The 14,149-nt window shown below is 43.5% G+C and overlaps 1 protein-coding gene across 28 annotated transcripts in view; it reads left to right on the forward strand.

The window, feature by feature from the left end:
• kif1b (kinesin family member 1B) overlaps positions 1-14,149 on the forward strand; it is a 290,388-nt gene that overhangs the window by 118,300 nt on the left and 157,939 nt on the right. For 12 of the 28 annotated variants that reach the window (XM_085967403.1, XM_085967405.1, XM_085967411.1 and 9 more), the window contains 5 exons: positions 2,250-2,325; positions 2,928-3,006; positions 4,734-4,876; positions 8,329-8,370; positions 11,866-12,077. In XM_085967403.1, the coding sequence (XP_085823529.1) occupies positions 2,250-2,325; positions 2,928-3,006; positions 4,734-4,876; positions 8,329-8,370; positions 11,866-12,077 (552 nt within the window). The remainder of the gene's footprint in view (positions 1-2,249; positions 2,326-2,927; positions 3,007-4,733; positions 4,877-8,328; positions 8,371-11,865; positions 12,078-14,149) is intronic. The other 16 variants (XM_085967409.1, XM_085967412.1, XM_085967428.1 and 13 more) reach the window with 3 other exon arrangements.

Consider the following 14,149-nt stretch of genomic DNA (forward strand, 5'->3'; position numbering starts at 1 on the left):
AAGGCCCTGTACAACTGCAGCAAGACATCCTTGCTCCTGTACTCGAATCCTCTCGCTATATACCAATAAAAAATCCCAGAATCTCATGCAATAAAATGCAATTTAACTTATTCAATCACTGTAAAATAGTGGCCCCTAGGTATCACTTAACCCTCTCTGCTGTCTATTTGTCAGCAGTTAGACAGAGGCTGCACTTTGTACCCAACATATCACAGGATAGAGCAGGGTTTTGCAAGTTGCTGGAATGGATGTGCCACAGGTTGAGGGCTAACTGCTGGTTTCAGGAACGGATGGCTTGCTTTGTAGCTGCTGCGAATTCAATTCAATTCAATTTTATTTGTCATATGTAACTAGTACAATGGAATGCTTACTCCCCGTGGGGACACGTCAGCTATTCTTACAGCGCCGTGTTCAGAAAGTAAATTCTTTGGCATCCAGTGGCAGTGGGAGCACGATGTCCCTCAGCCGCTCCGTCCTCCTCGTCACCGCGGCCTCCTCCTCAATGTTGCCGGCTCGGCTCCACGCGTGGTGGCCTGCTTCTCCCGCTCACCCTCTGGCCACCATTCCCGGCTCCCCTCCTCCCAGTCGGACTGCGAGTCGTCATGGCTGCTGCTCGATGCGCTGCACTGCCTCCGCCCGACTCGCTGAACACATCCTCCGGTCGCCGCCGGCTCCACGGTCCGACGGCCCGGGGCCTGCTTCTCCCGCTTCCGGTCTGGCCTCTGGCCGCCATGCTCGGCTCACCACCTCCCAGTCGGAATGTCTTCCCGCTGAGGAGCTGGGTTCCATCGCGCGTCCTGATTTACTTCCTCGTGACATTTGAAAACTGCAGGTAATCTGATTCAGTGGTAGGAACATTGCTCTTGGTAGAACATAAGAACACAAGAAATAGGAGCAGGAGTCGGCCATTCGGTCCCTCGAGCCTGCTCCGCCATTCAATGAGATCGTGGCTGATCTTCTGCCTCAACTCCATTCACCGGCCCTATCGCCATATCCCTTGATGCCCTTACTAGTCAGAAATCTATCGATCTCTGTCTTGAATATACCCAATGACTGAGCCTCCACAGCCCTCTGGGGTAGAGAATTCCAAAGATTCACCGCCCTCTGTGTGAAGAAATTTCTTCTCATCTCAGTCCTAAATGGCCGATCCTGAGGCTGTAGCTTCTGAAACTCTCCTGTTCCCAAATGCACACAATACTCTAAGTGGCAGTATCCAGGAAGCTGATGCTTTTTTGAGATCAATTCAGCCATCCATTTGAGACTTGGCAGCAGTTCAGAATTCTTTTCCAAACCTTTCACCACCTGTTGAAAACATTTTAATTTCCAGTTACTAATTGCCACATTTAAGTGATGTAACAGCGCCTCCCAAACCCGTGACCTCTTCCACCTGGAAGGACAAGGGCAGCAGGCGCCAGGGAACACCACCACCCCCAAGTCCCACACCATCCTGATTTGGAAATATATCGCCGCTGGGTCAAAATCCTGGAACTCCCTCCCTAACAGCACTGTGGGAGCACCTTCACCACACGGACTGCAGCGGTTTAAGGCGGCAGCTCACCGCCACCTTCTCGAGGGCAATTAGGGATGGGCAATAAATTCCGGCCTTGCCAGCGATGCCCACATCCCATGAATGAATTATAAAAAATATATTAAGAGCAGTGCGAGACGGCGTGGTCTGAGCTTCCTTAAATTGATGTTTCAACGGCCTAAAAACCTTTACCTGAATTTTAACCAGAGGTATCTAATATTTAAAAAGGAATAACCCGCATTTCTTCATTTGGATAAATGGGGTGGGGGGGGGGGGGGGGGGTGGTCGGCGAGAAATGAAACTACAAACGATTGGAAAAAGCAAAAGAAATTAATGCAAGGATGAACACGTCATTCATAAGCTAACCAATCCACCCAAGTTAAAGGTGGAAAGTAACTTAGCTCCGACTACTCAGTGTGTGTGATTTTTCTGGTGATGTTTGAGAGCCGACTAAAATTGAGAATTTTTACCATTTTTTAATGGAGAAGGAGAAATGCTTTGGTTTTGGCCCAACCTAACTTTTAGCCATCCATTTATTGTCGGCTTAGCTCTAGAGGGCTTTCTATTTATTGGCGAAGCAATTCGCAATATTTGGAAATAGACGCTAACCTGAATTAACAAAAATCCAGCTTTACGTGAAGAAAGACCCAGAGGCGGATAATGACAGCACCTGTTCACCCATCAATTAATAACGTAAAATCCTTTTACATGTGTTGAACAGAGCAAGAAGAAAAAGAAGTCTGACTTCATTCCCTACAGAGACTCTGTATTGACGTGGCTTCTGAGGGAGAATCTAGGTAAGGTGACTGTGACAAAAAGGAAGTATTTTGTCTGATCGATTGTTACTGGCTTGTGTCCTGCTGGTCAGGGTATGCACAGGGTTAAAATTAATGATCACAAAGAATGGCATCGGCCATTTGATAACAGAAGTGACAGCTGTTTTCTATATCCTGAGGAGGTATAGTTAAGTATATATAATTGCTATGAATCTTTGCCCATATTCCCTATTAATTTTTTGTCTAGTGGTTTATAGACATGAAGCCACCATCTGAGAGTCTTTATTATTCTACATTTCCAGAGCCAAGGAAACTGTGTGTGGTGGCTCTTGATACAAAACACAGTGGCAAAGGTTCCTGGGCTCAGTGTGGAATTTAAGTCAACATTTTATTATTTTTGGTGCGTCACAAGGGACACAACAGACAAAGCACTTGTGCATCTCGGTCAGAGGGTCTTGGATTCATGTGCCATTCAAAGACTTGAGATGAATTAGGTTCACACTCCAGTGCAGGACGGTTGGAAGTAATTCTGTTTGGAATAAGAAATGATTGCCTGCGTCATTGACGCTACTAACTTTAACCGTGCAGGTTTACTGATGCTGACTGTGGCATGTTCCTCTTAGGTGGAAACTCGCGTACTGCTATGGTTGCTGCTCTCAGTCCAGCTGACATAAACTATGATGAGACTCTCAGTACTTTAAGGTATATCTTGTTTTTTTGACACCTTCTGATACTCATACTATGCTCGGAGTGGAACGGGCTATGCTTGTGATGACTCTGCCGCAAACTAATTACAGGAAACTTTGTGCTATCCGGAAGTTGAATGTCCGGCAACTTTGATCTAACGGCAGAAATCAGCAGCCGTTTTGGTTAGGTGTTTTTTTTTCTCCTAGCATTCTTTTCACAGGCAGGCTCTGGAAAGCGCCTTTGTCGCTTAGTAACAGCTTCAGAGACGCTTCCAAGCTACTGGGCCGAGTGTTTACAAGCTGTTGCTGAGCAACAGTGTTTGTGGTCAGATACTGCGATGAAAAGCTCCTATCTGATAACATTGACGCTGGTCTATCCGGAGCTTTTTAAAAAACAGCAGTAGCTCGGTACCATGGGTGCCAGATAGCACAAAGTTTCCTGTAACTCACACCTCCGTTAGCAGTGGGTTTGAATTCTTCAGAAGGCCAAATTCACGAAGTGGTCTTTATCCGACAGCAGCTTCAGTTGTCCTGCTCGAGTGCAGGTACAGCAAGTAATTAGGAAGGCAAATGGAATGTTGGCCTTTATTGCAAGGGGGATGGAGTATAAAAGTAGGGAAGTCTTGCTACAACTGCACAGGGCGTTGGTGAGACCACACCTGGAGTACTGCGTACAGTTTTGGTCTCCTTATTTAAAGAGAAATATACTTGCATTGGAGGCAGTTCAGAGACGATTCACGAGGTTGATTCCTGAGATGGAAGGGTTGTCTTATGAAGAAAGGTTGAGCAGGCTGGGCCTATACTCATTGGAGGTTAGAAGAATGAGAGGGGATCTTATTGAAATATATAAGATTCTGAGGGGGGTTGACAGGGTAAATGCAGGGAGGATGTTTCCCCTCGCGGGGGAATCTAGAACTAGGGGGCATAGTTTCAGGATAAGGGGTCGCCCATTTAAAACGGAGATGAGGAGGAATTTCTTCTCTGAGGGTCGTGAATCTTTGGAATTCTCTTCCCCAGAGAGCTGTGGAGGCGGAGTCATTGAATATATTCAAGGCAGAGATAGACAGATATTTGAAAAACAGGGGAGTCGAGGGTTATGGGGATCAGACAGGGAAGTGGAGTTGAGGCCAAGATCAGATCAGCCATGATCTTATTGAATGGCGGAGCAGGCTCGAGGGGCCGAATGGCCGACTCCTGCTCCTATTTCTTATGATGTTTGCTCTCCATTGCCTCTACACACATGTTGCAAAATTAATGAAGGCTTTAGGGTTAAGAGATTGAAATGAAAGCCTAACTTTAAACCTTCAGAATTCTGCAGTGCCACCTTTTTCCACATTTTAACACAGTGCCAACATCATTTCAAAGTGTCTGGTTTGAGAGTTCCTGTCTGACCACTGGGGGGCGAGGGCGTGTGCGTGTGTGCGTGTGTGTGTGTGCGTGTGTGCGTGTGTGTGTGTGTGTGTGTGTGTGTGTGTGTGTGTGTGTGTGTGTGTGTGTGTGTGTGTGTGTGTGTGTGCGTGTGTGTGTGTGCTGCACCCTGGCAGGTTTATTTTTTCCCCTCTTAACCCTTTCACCACCCCTTGAGTGAGTTATTGATCACCATTTAATGTTTTGAGGATCTTGGGAAAGATTTGATGATTTGGTCATGTGTATTATTGTTGGCCAGTCTTGACACCAGTACCTACACTTTTGAGCTAATGTACTATTTCTGGTGTCGTTTTCAACATTATTTTTATTTTGTAGGTATGCGGATCGTGCAAAGCAGATCAAGTGCAATGCAGTGATTAACGAGGATCCGAATGCGAAACTTATTCGGGAACTGAAGGACGAGGTCACAAGATTGAAGGACTTGCTGTGTTCTCAGGGTCTGGGCGACATCTTAGACAGTAAGTAGATTAAACACTAAACATAACCTTTTTAAAAAATCCCCAATAATTAAAGAGCATTTGCTGCTGTTGTACATGAGGGTTTCACTGCCCTTAGCAATCCTCATGTATCTGGGGGAAAAGAGGAATCTCATCAAACATCATAATCTTCTATGCTTTTCACCAGGTTGCTATTTAATCCCAATGTTAATGTAGGAATTTTTTCAGTGATGGCTATTTAAGATCCAAGGGATAATCCAATAATAATCTTCTAGTTTTGTTGTGTGTGTGTGAATGACAGAGCCAGTTAATGAAGTCACATGTAATTCTAAGTGAAAGCATCTCTGATCAAATTTACAAATGAAAAAAACCTTAATTCAGGGGTTCTTAACCGGGGGTCCACGAGAAGATGTCAAGGCGTCTGTGCCGCAGCAGATAGACTAGTTTTCAGCAGGTGGCTTTGGGTGGATCCTCCTCGCTGCTGCCGCCTGCAGGTGGCACCCTTCGGGGCAGCCGGGCCTGGGCTCCCCGGGCCTTCGGTAGTGATAGAGGCACGTGCTGCCTGTGGGCGCTCTGCCAACTAATCGAGAGCGGCAGGTGGAGGCGGAGGAGGGTGGGCCGGAGCTTCTGTGGAAAAGCAAAGACTTGGGGCCCGTCGCACTCTGCCAAGCCAGCCCGGGGCCTCGGTCTCTGTCTTAGATCGGCGTGTGTGGGCCTGAGGGGGGGAAAACCCCACAAAATTGCCCCGTAGGAGCCATGGCAAAGGTGCAGGTGAGCAACGTGGTGGTGCTGGACAACCTGTCGCTGTTTTTCAACCCTGTTCAGTTCGTGATCACCTTCGAAGGTCTGTCGGAGGGTGAGTGAAACCTGGGGCCTGGATGCGAGGGCCTCCAGGTGCCGTAAAGTGGGTGGGAAGTTATCCCTGTTGTGTTGAGGGGCCGAGGCCTAGTGAACTTTGACAGTTGCTATTGGCAACCATGTGAGATGATCCACACCCCCAACTATTTTTCACACACACACACCTTTATAAAACTGGAGGGGGGCCTCCAGAAGCAAAAAGATTGAGAACCCCTTCCTTAAATAATCCCCCTCCCACTCACAAAACAATTTTTAATTTTTGTCTTCCAGTAGTAGCAAAGAAAGATGCAATACAAATAAAACATTGTCAATATTTTGTTTAGCGCTCATGGTGTCTCCTTAGCATAAATATTGTCACTAATACTCTCATCATCATCATCTGGAAAGCATTGCAATGTAAAAGGTTTAAAAATATATATCTGTGCAAAGTTTAAAATATTCATGCAGCAATCCTTTTATATTTGTAATATTGACCGTTTCCATTTCTACGTTACGTAAATTCCCCAGGCAGGCTGAACTGTGTAACTTGACTGTGGAGGTCTTCCTTCTAAAATCAGCGTGGTTACTCTTGGTGTGGGTTTCTGTGAACAAACGGTACAGATTGAGCTATGCAGTAACTTGATGAGTAGTAATAGCTGCTGCAGTGAGTTTTAAGTCATCCTCGGTTCCGAGGGACTGCCTAAGAGAGAAGAGAATGATGAGGATGTTTCAACACAATCCTTTCCGAGCAGGACTCCCAGAGCATGAATCTGCCTCAAGTAGCCTTTTGCTGAAAACCCGTCGGGAGTTCCACTTGGCGTAGGAACATAGAGACATAGAAAAATAGGAGCAGGAGTAGGCCATTCGGCCCTTCGAGCCTGCTCCGCCATTCGTGGCTGATCCTCTATCTCAATACCATATTCCCACTCTCTCCCCATACCCCTTGATGCCTTTTGTGTCTAGAAATCTATCTATCTCCTTCTTAAATATATTCAGTGATTTGGCCTCCACAGCCTTCTGTGGTAGTGAATTCCACAGGTTCACCACCCTCCTGAGTGAAGAAATTTCTCCTCATCTCAATCCTAAATGTCCTACCCCGTATCCTGAGACTGTGACCCCTGTTTCTAGACCCCCCAGCCAGGGGAAACATCCTTCCTGCATCCAGCCTGTCTAGCCCGGTCACAATTTTATACGTTTCAATTCATACTACTGTGATAATTAAATGGGACCTAAAGGACACAGTGGGTTGGAGTCGAGCGTTGTCCTTCACCCTTCTAGGCTTCTGTTTCACTGCCATTTAATTGAGACCTACTAGAGATGACTTGACTGTCTTTGCAGGGAGAAACTGCGGATCGAATTGAAGACATTGTTCATGCACAAACATAAGTTTTGACAGTACTGAATTGCTTCATTAACTGCTTGTATCTAATGTAGTTATTTTATCTTCTGAAATTAATTTTGTGGTGTATTTTCTCCATAAAAGGCACCCCCTTTTTAAGGTGTTCCTTCCTGCAATGCTTCATGAACTTTTTTTTTAAGTTGCTGTCCCGACATGATTTTTCTCCCAGGAGCAGCCAAATAACGTGGCTGGTTAACCCGTTGAGTCTGCACTGTTTCCAATTTGGGGGTGTGGGCAAAACAAATGGCCAGCAAAGGACTCCGCTGCACTTGCCTTAAGGAAGTTTCATTAGCCTGTCCACTGAGGCAACTCTTCTCCTGGTGCTTGTCACGTTATTTCCCTGGCAAAACCACCAAATATCTGTTTGAAGAACTGAAACTATCTTTGAAGAAAGGGGAGATCCATCTTCAGTAACCCAGAGCCACTGCTGATCAAAAGAGTCAGTCGTGCTCACTGGCGCATTGATCCAGTACCAACACACAGATGAATCCCACCTGATTAAACAAAGCTCTCCCGGAGTCCCTAAAAACTGAGATATAGCCGAGACCCGCCGCAAGTAGACTGTTGTATATTAGTGACTGGGGCATGGAGAATATGCCGTTAATGACGTGTGTAACTTTGCTTGTGAATTTTAAGGTTGACACTTTAGAAATATCCTCCTGTTTCCCACTCACAAATGGTCCCCTCTTCTGCTTTTTCCTGCTTTGCGTAATATAGTTTGAGAATATAGGAATTTTAAAAGGAAAAGAAAATTTCTCGCATCCCCCCCAAATTCCCATTCCTTAAAAATTTCCTTTTGCTGAGGTTTTGATGGTAAGGAAGTTTGACGAGTTGAAAGATCAGAATGCTAATTCCGTGCAAACAGTTATGAGAGTACAGCCATTCCTTAATGTGTGCGTGTGTGTCTCTTTCTTTAATGTGAACATTTAAATCTAAAGCTTCAGTATCCCCTTTATGAAAGAAATGCTTCCAATCTGTTAATGTAAATCTAATGCCATTGTGGGGGGGAAATCGAGCACAAAAAGCCACATGAACAAGATTATGGTCCATGTACAAGTTGCATTTTATGAAAGTTTTTGGTGATTTATTTTTGGGCTTGGTCTGTGCTGAAGGGATACTGCACATTTTTAAATTTTGGTAAAGTGTTTTGCAAGTCTAATGTTCCACTGAAAACGAATATGCCTAAGTTTTCAGAATGATCTTTGACCCTTCTCGTTCTCCTCCTACATCCCTCCAGTTGAACCAATGACTGATGATTACCCTGGAAGTGGAATCAAATGTGTGTACACGTGTGTCGGTACTTTCTAATTCTCCTGCTAATCTGCTTTAAATCAGCCCTGCTTCAGCCCAAGCTTTGCATGCCCAAATCAGTGGTGTCTCCTGCAGGAAAATCCCAGATAGATTTTCTGGAAGTTGTCTGTCTTGTCCTGCTTACCTATTGTACACAAGTACGTGGAATAAATGGGATGGTTGGGAAATGTGTCCTAAATGTATGTGTGATTGCAAGTTCACGTGTGTGTGTGTGTGAGAGTGAGAGAGTGGCACGGACACAAGTGTATGTACAAGCTCTGGATTGCTAATGTGCTACATTAACCTTCAGGGAGAGCCTTTTCAGCCTCCACCCGGCCTCCACCCCTGTCTGTTTTTTGCACTGATCCACAGGTCACATTTATTTTCCTACTTGCTTTAAGAATTGGGTGGCATCACACCAGGCTACAGTAACTCAGTTGAGCAGGTATTTCACAAGTAACCGTAGATATGTAATGTAGTGTCTCCCAAAAATACAACATGTAATGCACCTGAAAGGCATTGTCTGGAACCGTGTGCACGTCCTCTGCTCTGGGTGTGCAAAAAGATTTTGGAAACGTTTCTTGGTAAATGAACAGAATATTTTAAAATAAAATTTGGCCAATTGATTTTTTTTTTATCCTATGTTTAAACTGTCGAGCAGAGAAATAGTGACAATTAATTCTCTATAGCATAATCTGGGCAGCCTGATCAACTATAATGTACAGACACCAGAACACACACGGGGTGGGGGGGGTGGTGGGTAGAGGTTTGGAACTCTCTTCCGCAAACGGCAATTGATGCCAGATCAATTTGTTAATTTTAAATCTGAGATTGATTGGATTTTTGTCAACCAAAGGTATTAAGGGATATGGGGCAAAGGCGGGTGGATGGAGTTAGGTCGCAGATCAGCCATGATCTCATTGAATGGCAGAGCAGGCTCAAAGGGGCTGAATGGCCTCCTCCTGTTCCTAGTACGATAGCAAAATACTGCAGATGCTGGAAACCCGAAATAACAACAGAAAATGCTGGAAAAACTCAGCAGGCCAGGCAACATCTGTGGAGAGAAATTAGAATCGACGTTTCGGGTCGAAACCCTTTTTCAAAACTGGAAAGGAAATGAAATAGATCGAAGGCAGGGCTGCGATAGAACAAAAGAAGTAAAGAGACATTAAGAGGTATTCAAAACCAGACGAGATGGTAATAGGACAGTGGAGACAAAAGACGGCTCAGATTAGGTGTGAAGTGTACTGGCAGCTGTCTCTCATCCTGCCAGTACACTTCACACCTAATCTGAGCCGTCTTTTGTCTCCACTGTCCTATTACCATCTCGTCTGGTTTTGAATACCTCTTAATGTCTCTTTACTTCTTTTGTTCTCTCCCAGCCCTGCCTTCGATCTATTTCATTTCCTTTCCAGTTTTGAAAAAGGGTTTCGACCCGAAATGTCGACTGTAATTTCTCTGCACGGATGTTGCCTGGCCTGCTGAGTTTTTCCAGCATTTTCTGTTGTTATTCCTATGTTCCTAACACTTTAGTCTTAAAAGGCAATAATAAAAGCAGGAAACATGAAGATGTTATTTATAAAGTAGTCGTTACTTTCAGTCACTAAGTGAGGCAAATGATTCAATTATTTAGAGATAGACTAGAGTCAACAGTGTTGAGTTTAGAACAACCTATCCTGATGCTCTTGGCTTTACTCTAACAACATGCTGGTTGGTCACCATTTCTTTAGAGGCTGTAGTTGCCATCCTGTCCATATGCCAAAAAAGGGTGCAGTCCCTACAGCAAGCAAGTTTAATGTTGTAGAAGAGAAATGCATGGTGGGGACAGAACTATCTTGCAAGTTGATGCCACTACAGTCCCACGGCTACAGTCTAATAGCTACAATCCCACAGCTGTCCCAGCCTACTTTAGCTCCAAAAAGGTTACAGGAAATTCTGGAATATTTGAATTGACTGCTCTGGTTTAAAGCTTTGGATAATAAAAGTCCTTCAGCGGCAACAAAAGCTGCAGAAAGTACCTTTTTTATAATTAAATTTCTCACTTGCATTATTCATTTTTTTTACATATAACTGCCCAATGCTGCAGTAGTTTTAATCCCAAGAAGTTCTCATGCAATTTGTTTGTTGGTACCTCTTGTTGTGAAGTTGTGTTGAACTCTCAGCCAGGAGTAGGAATGGAATGACCTCCACCTATTGAAGTGCAGCTTCCCCATAATTTTCTGTTGTAGCTGTACTTTGTACATCCTTCCAATATGTTAATTATATTTTTATTATAAAAAAACAAATGCAAATATACTTATAGCTACAGAACCCCAGATGGGCATTACTGTAATAGTTTATAATCCGACCCCGTCACTGAGGTGACTTGTGGCGAACAACTGGTCTGTAGCTGCCTGCCTGTGTGTGTTTTCACGCTTAATGAGGGAGCCTCCATTTACAGATTGTTTGGCACATGTTGGCGCTGCCTAAGATTCTGCCCTTAAGAATGAGTGAAATGCATGCACACTTGGCAAATATTGTGCATTCAAATTAAGTGAGGGTGGGGGGTGGAAATAGAGCGAGAGAAGGAAATAGAGGATCCAGGGCATCAAGTGGAGAGATTTGCAGTTTGTCTTGCACATCAGAGACTCAAACAACTTGCAGCGAAAACTACTTTTACAAGAATGGACCATCTTTAGTTAAGGAGCGACTGATTTTGAACATAATTGGCACTGTGTCAGTGGATATGTTGGCCTGTTTTGAGGGCATCTTCCAAACCGATAGCTTATGCAATAAAACAGTTAGTCATTTCCGTGTTTTCGACTCTGTACACTGTAGAATGATTTGATGCCGAATTTATAATGCTATCAGTTTACCTGCCTGTTTAATCCAATGTGTTTGCTATTTTCAACGCGAAATCTTTTTGTAAGCTTTGTGTGCAAGAGAGAAGTGTCTGTGTTTTAAGTGCACGTGTAATTACTTCCGTTGCTGCAGCTAACTGCTTTGCCAATCCCTTTATCAGACAGTAACATAACCAGATCTGCTACTCTGTTTTCTTTATTGTCGTTAATACTACACTGATGGTGGTTTTAAAGTCTCTCACCATGTGATCAAAACGCTCTAAGCATCCTTGGGCTTATCTTCCATAGACATGACGATGTGAGTGACAAACTATTGTAGGAATCGCTTCCTCTGGGTCACCTCTGCACATTCAACGAACAGAATTTGATAAATCGAATGTGCAGTTGCACGAATTACAGTAAAGTCAATTGAGATTATGTATGTTTATATATACTTATTACCATACACACACACATGATTCTTGCTTGTTCTGTTTACTGATACTTTTATCAAAATCAGAATGTATTGTTTTAGAACTACCATCTAGTGTGCATGTCCATTCCATAACCCTGTCTCGTGTGTCTTACGTCTTTCCTTTCCTCTTTCTCTTTCTCTCTTTTTTTTCCCCCTCCTTTTCCCTCGGCCCGCTCCTCCTCTTACTCAGATTTGAAAGAGATACAGAACAGTAAGCATAAGTACAAACTAGCTTCAGGAAATCAAAGACCTGGCCATTTCTCCACAGCACCCGTGGGTTCACTGACCGCCTCCCCATCCTCGTCTTCACTGAGCAGCCAGGCAGGCATTCAGTCAGTGACCAGCCTGCAAGAGAGAATAATGTCAACTCCAGGTGGCGAAGAGGCCATTGAACGCTTAAAGGTATGTGCTCAATTAAACATTTTTGTATTTTAACCTTGTCATTTGGATAAAGATACTTCCAAAGTTACATCCAGCCTAGATTTTAATTTGCATCAATAAGGATAAACAGCATTTCAATGTTGAGCTTTCAGTCTTGGACACAGAAAGGCATTATATGCAATCTTGATGTGGAGTTTCCTACACTTAATACTTTTTGCATTTTAGCAGTTTACACTCAAATCTGCTGATACGATGTGGGCAAATCCACTCGGTCACATTACATTTTTTTTTTCATCAATGCACTTTTGTATCATTTTGCATAATACATTTCTGGTAAAGGTGCCTAATTGTGGTCCGTTGGGTGCCTGAAATTTTCCACGCAATTGTGTGTTTTTTGTCATTGGATTATCTGTAGAACACAGGCCAGTCATAGTGACGTCATTCACCCTAGAATGCAATGCACCAACTAACTTGGCTATGGGAATGGGGAGGGAAGTATCTTTCTCAACAGTGCTCAGGGCAATAGAAGATTTTTTTTAAATGAGTTACTGGTTCAATGTAATGAGGTAGCTGTATTTCATTCTTCCGTAAAATAAACTTCTACTTGAATGAAACATGTGCTTAAAATTCAGAGGTATTTTGACTGGCTTTTGCCTCTCTAGCTGCGCAGAAGCATTGATCCGATTTAAAGTAACTGATATTAGTCACTGTTATATAAACAGACAATGCTGGAGATACTCAGCAGGTCAGGCAGTATCTGTGGAGAGAGAAACAGAGTTAACGTTTCAGGTCGATGACCTTTTGGATGATGCAAAAATATTAGATATATTTTAATGAAAATTGGCAGATATATTATTTTCATCTTTAAGAACATAACATAAGCAATAGGAGCAGGAGTCGGCCATTTGGCCCCTCGAGCCTGCTCTGCCATTCAATAAGATCATGGCTGATCTTCGACCTCAACTCCACTTTCCTGCACTATCCCCATATCCCTTGATTCCCTTAATATTCAAAAATCTATCAATCTCTGTTTTGAATATACTCGACGACTGAGCCTCCACAGCCCTCTGGGGTAGAGAATTCCAAAGATTCACCACCCTCTGAGTGAAGAAAATTTTCCTCATCACTATTGAATGGCGGAGCAGGCTCGAAGGGCCGTATGGCCTACTCCTGCTCCTAATTCTTATGTTCTTATGTAAAACACTATATGGGTCGAGCATAGAGTGGAAACTGGATTGAGGGAAATTGAAGTATGGGGAATGCTATGATAAGATACCAATCAGGGAGCAGTCATATTTCTAAACTGAATGATCTGACGGGACAAGGGACTACTTAACTGAGAAGGGTATTCAGTAAAAGAGATTGTGCTGGTGTTTTTATTGGCTTTCCATTAATGTAAAAGACTCATAACTCACAGTTGCCTCGAGTGAAAGAATACCTGACAGACATCACTGGTTAGCGACTATCCTTATCCCTAAGTGAGTAAATGGTCCTTTGAAATCTTAATGCGACCTTCAGATTAGTTCTAGGACTCTGCATGTCTGCTAACTAGTAAATGGTCATTCGCATATTTGTCATTTTGTTTTTCCACCTGAGTGCTTACTGCTGGGTGGCGGAGACTGTCACGTCAAAGAAATGTATTTTTAACAACTCAATACACACTGCTTTTGTCAAATCTCTAGCTCTCGCCCTCATTCTTTCTCTACAGCTGTAACAATGTTGTTATAATGACTAAAGCTGGTAGTGGGAACAGTGCAACAATAGGGTATTTAGTAGTGAATCACTGTGCAGTGTTGCTTTCATATTGGTCAGTTTAAAAATAATTACAGATACCTTGATCTTTGAAAGCTCAAAGCGTGATCATACAGAACAATTGGTTGTCATGCTTGCAGAATGATGAAATACTGAAATGATAATGTGCCTGCCTACTCCCCTGTTAGTGTGGTCATTTTATTACTAGAATAAAAGTATTTGGTTGGGGAAATAAAGAGAATTGCAGTGCACTATGTTAATACCAAAGTATGCTGGCTGACGCGCTTTTTGTACAGTTTCTGAGGAAGGAAGAAAGACTTGCATTTCTATAGCGCCTTTCA

This window comes from Somniosus microcephalus, chromosome 25 (genome assembly GCF_052327205.1).
Source record: "Somniosus microcephalus isolate GS21.2 chromosome 25, FLI_Smic_1.0, whole genome shotgun sequence".
NCBI classification, from domain to species: domain Eukaryota; kingdom Metazoa; phylum Chordata; class Chondrichthyes; order Squaliformes; family Somniosidae; genus Somniosus; species Somniosus microcephalus.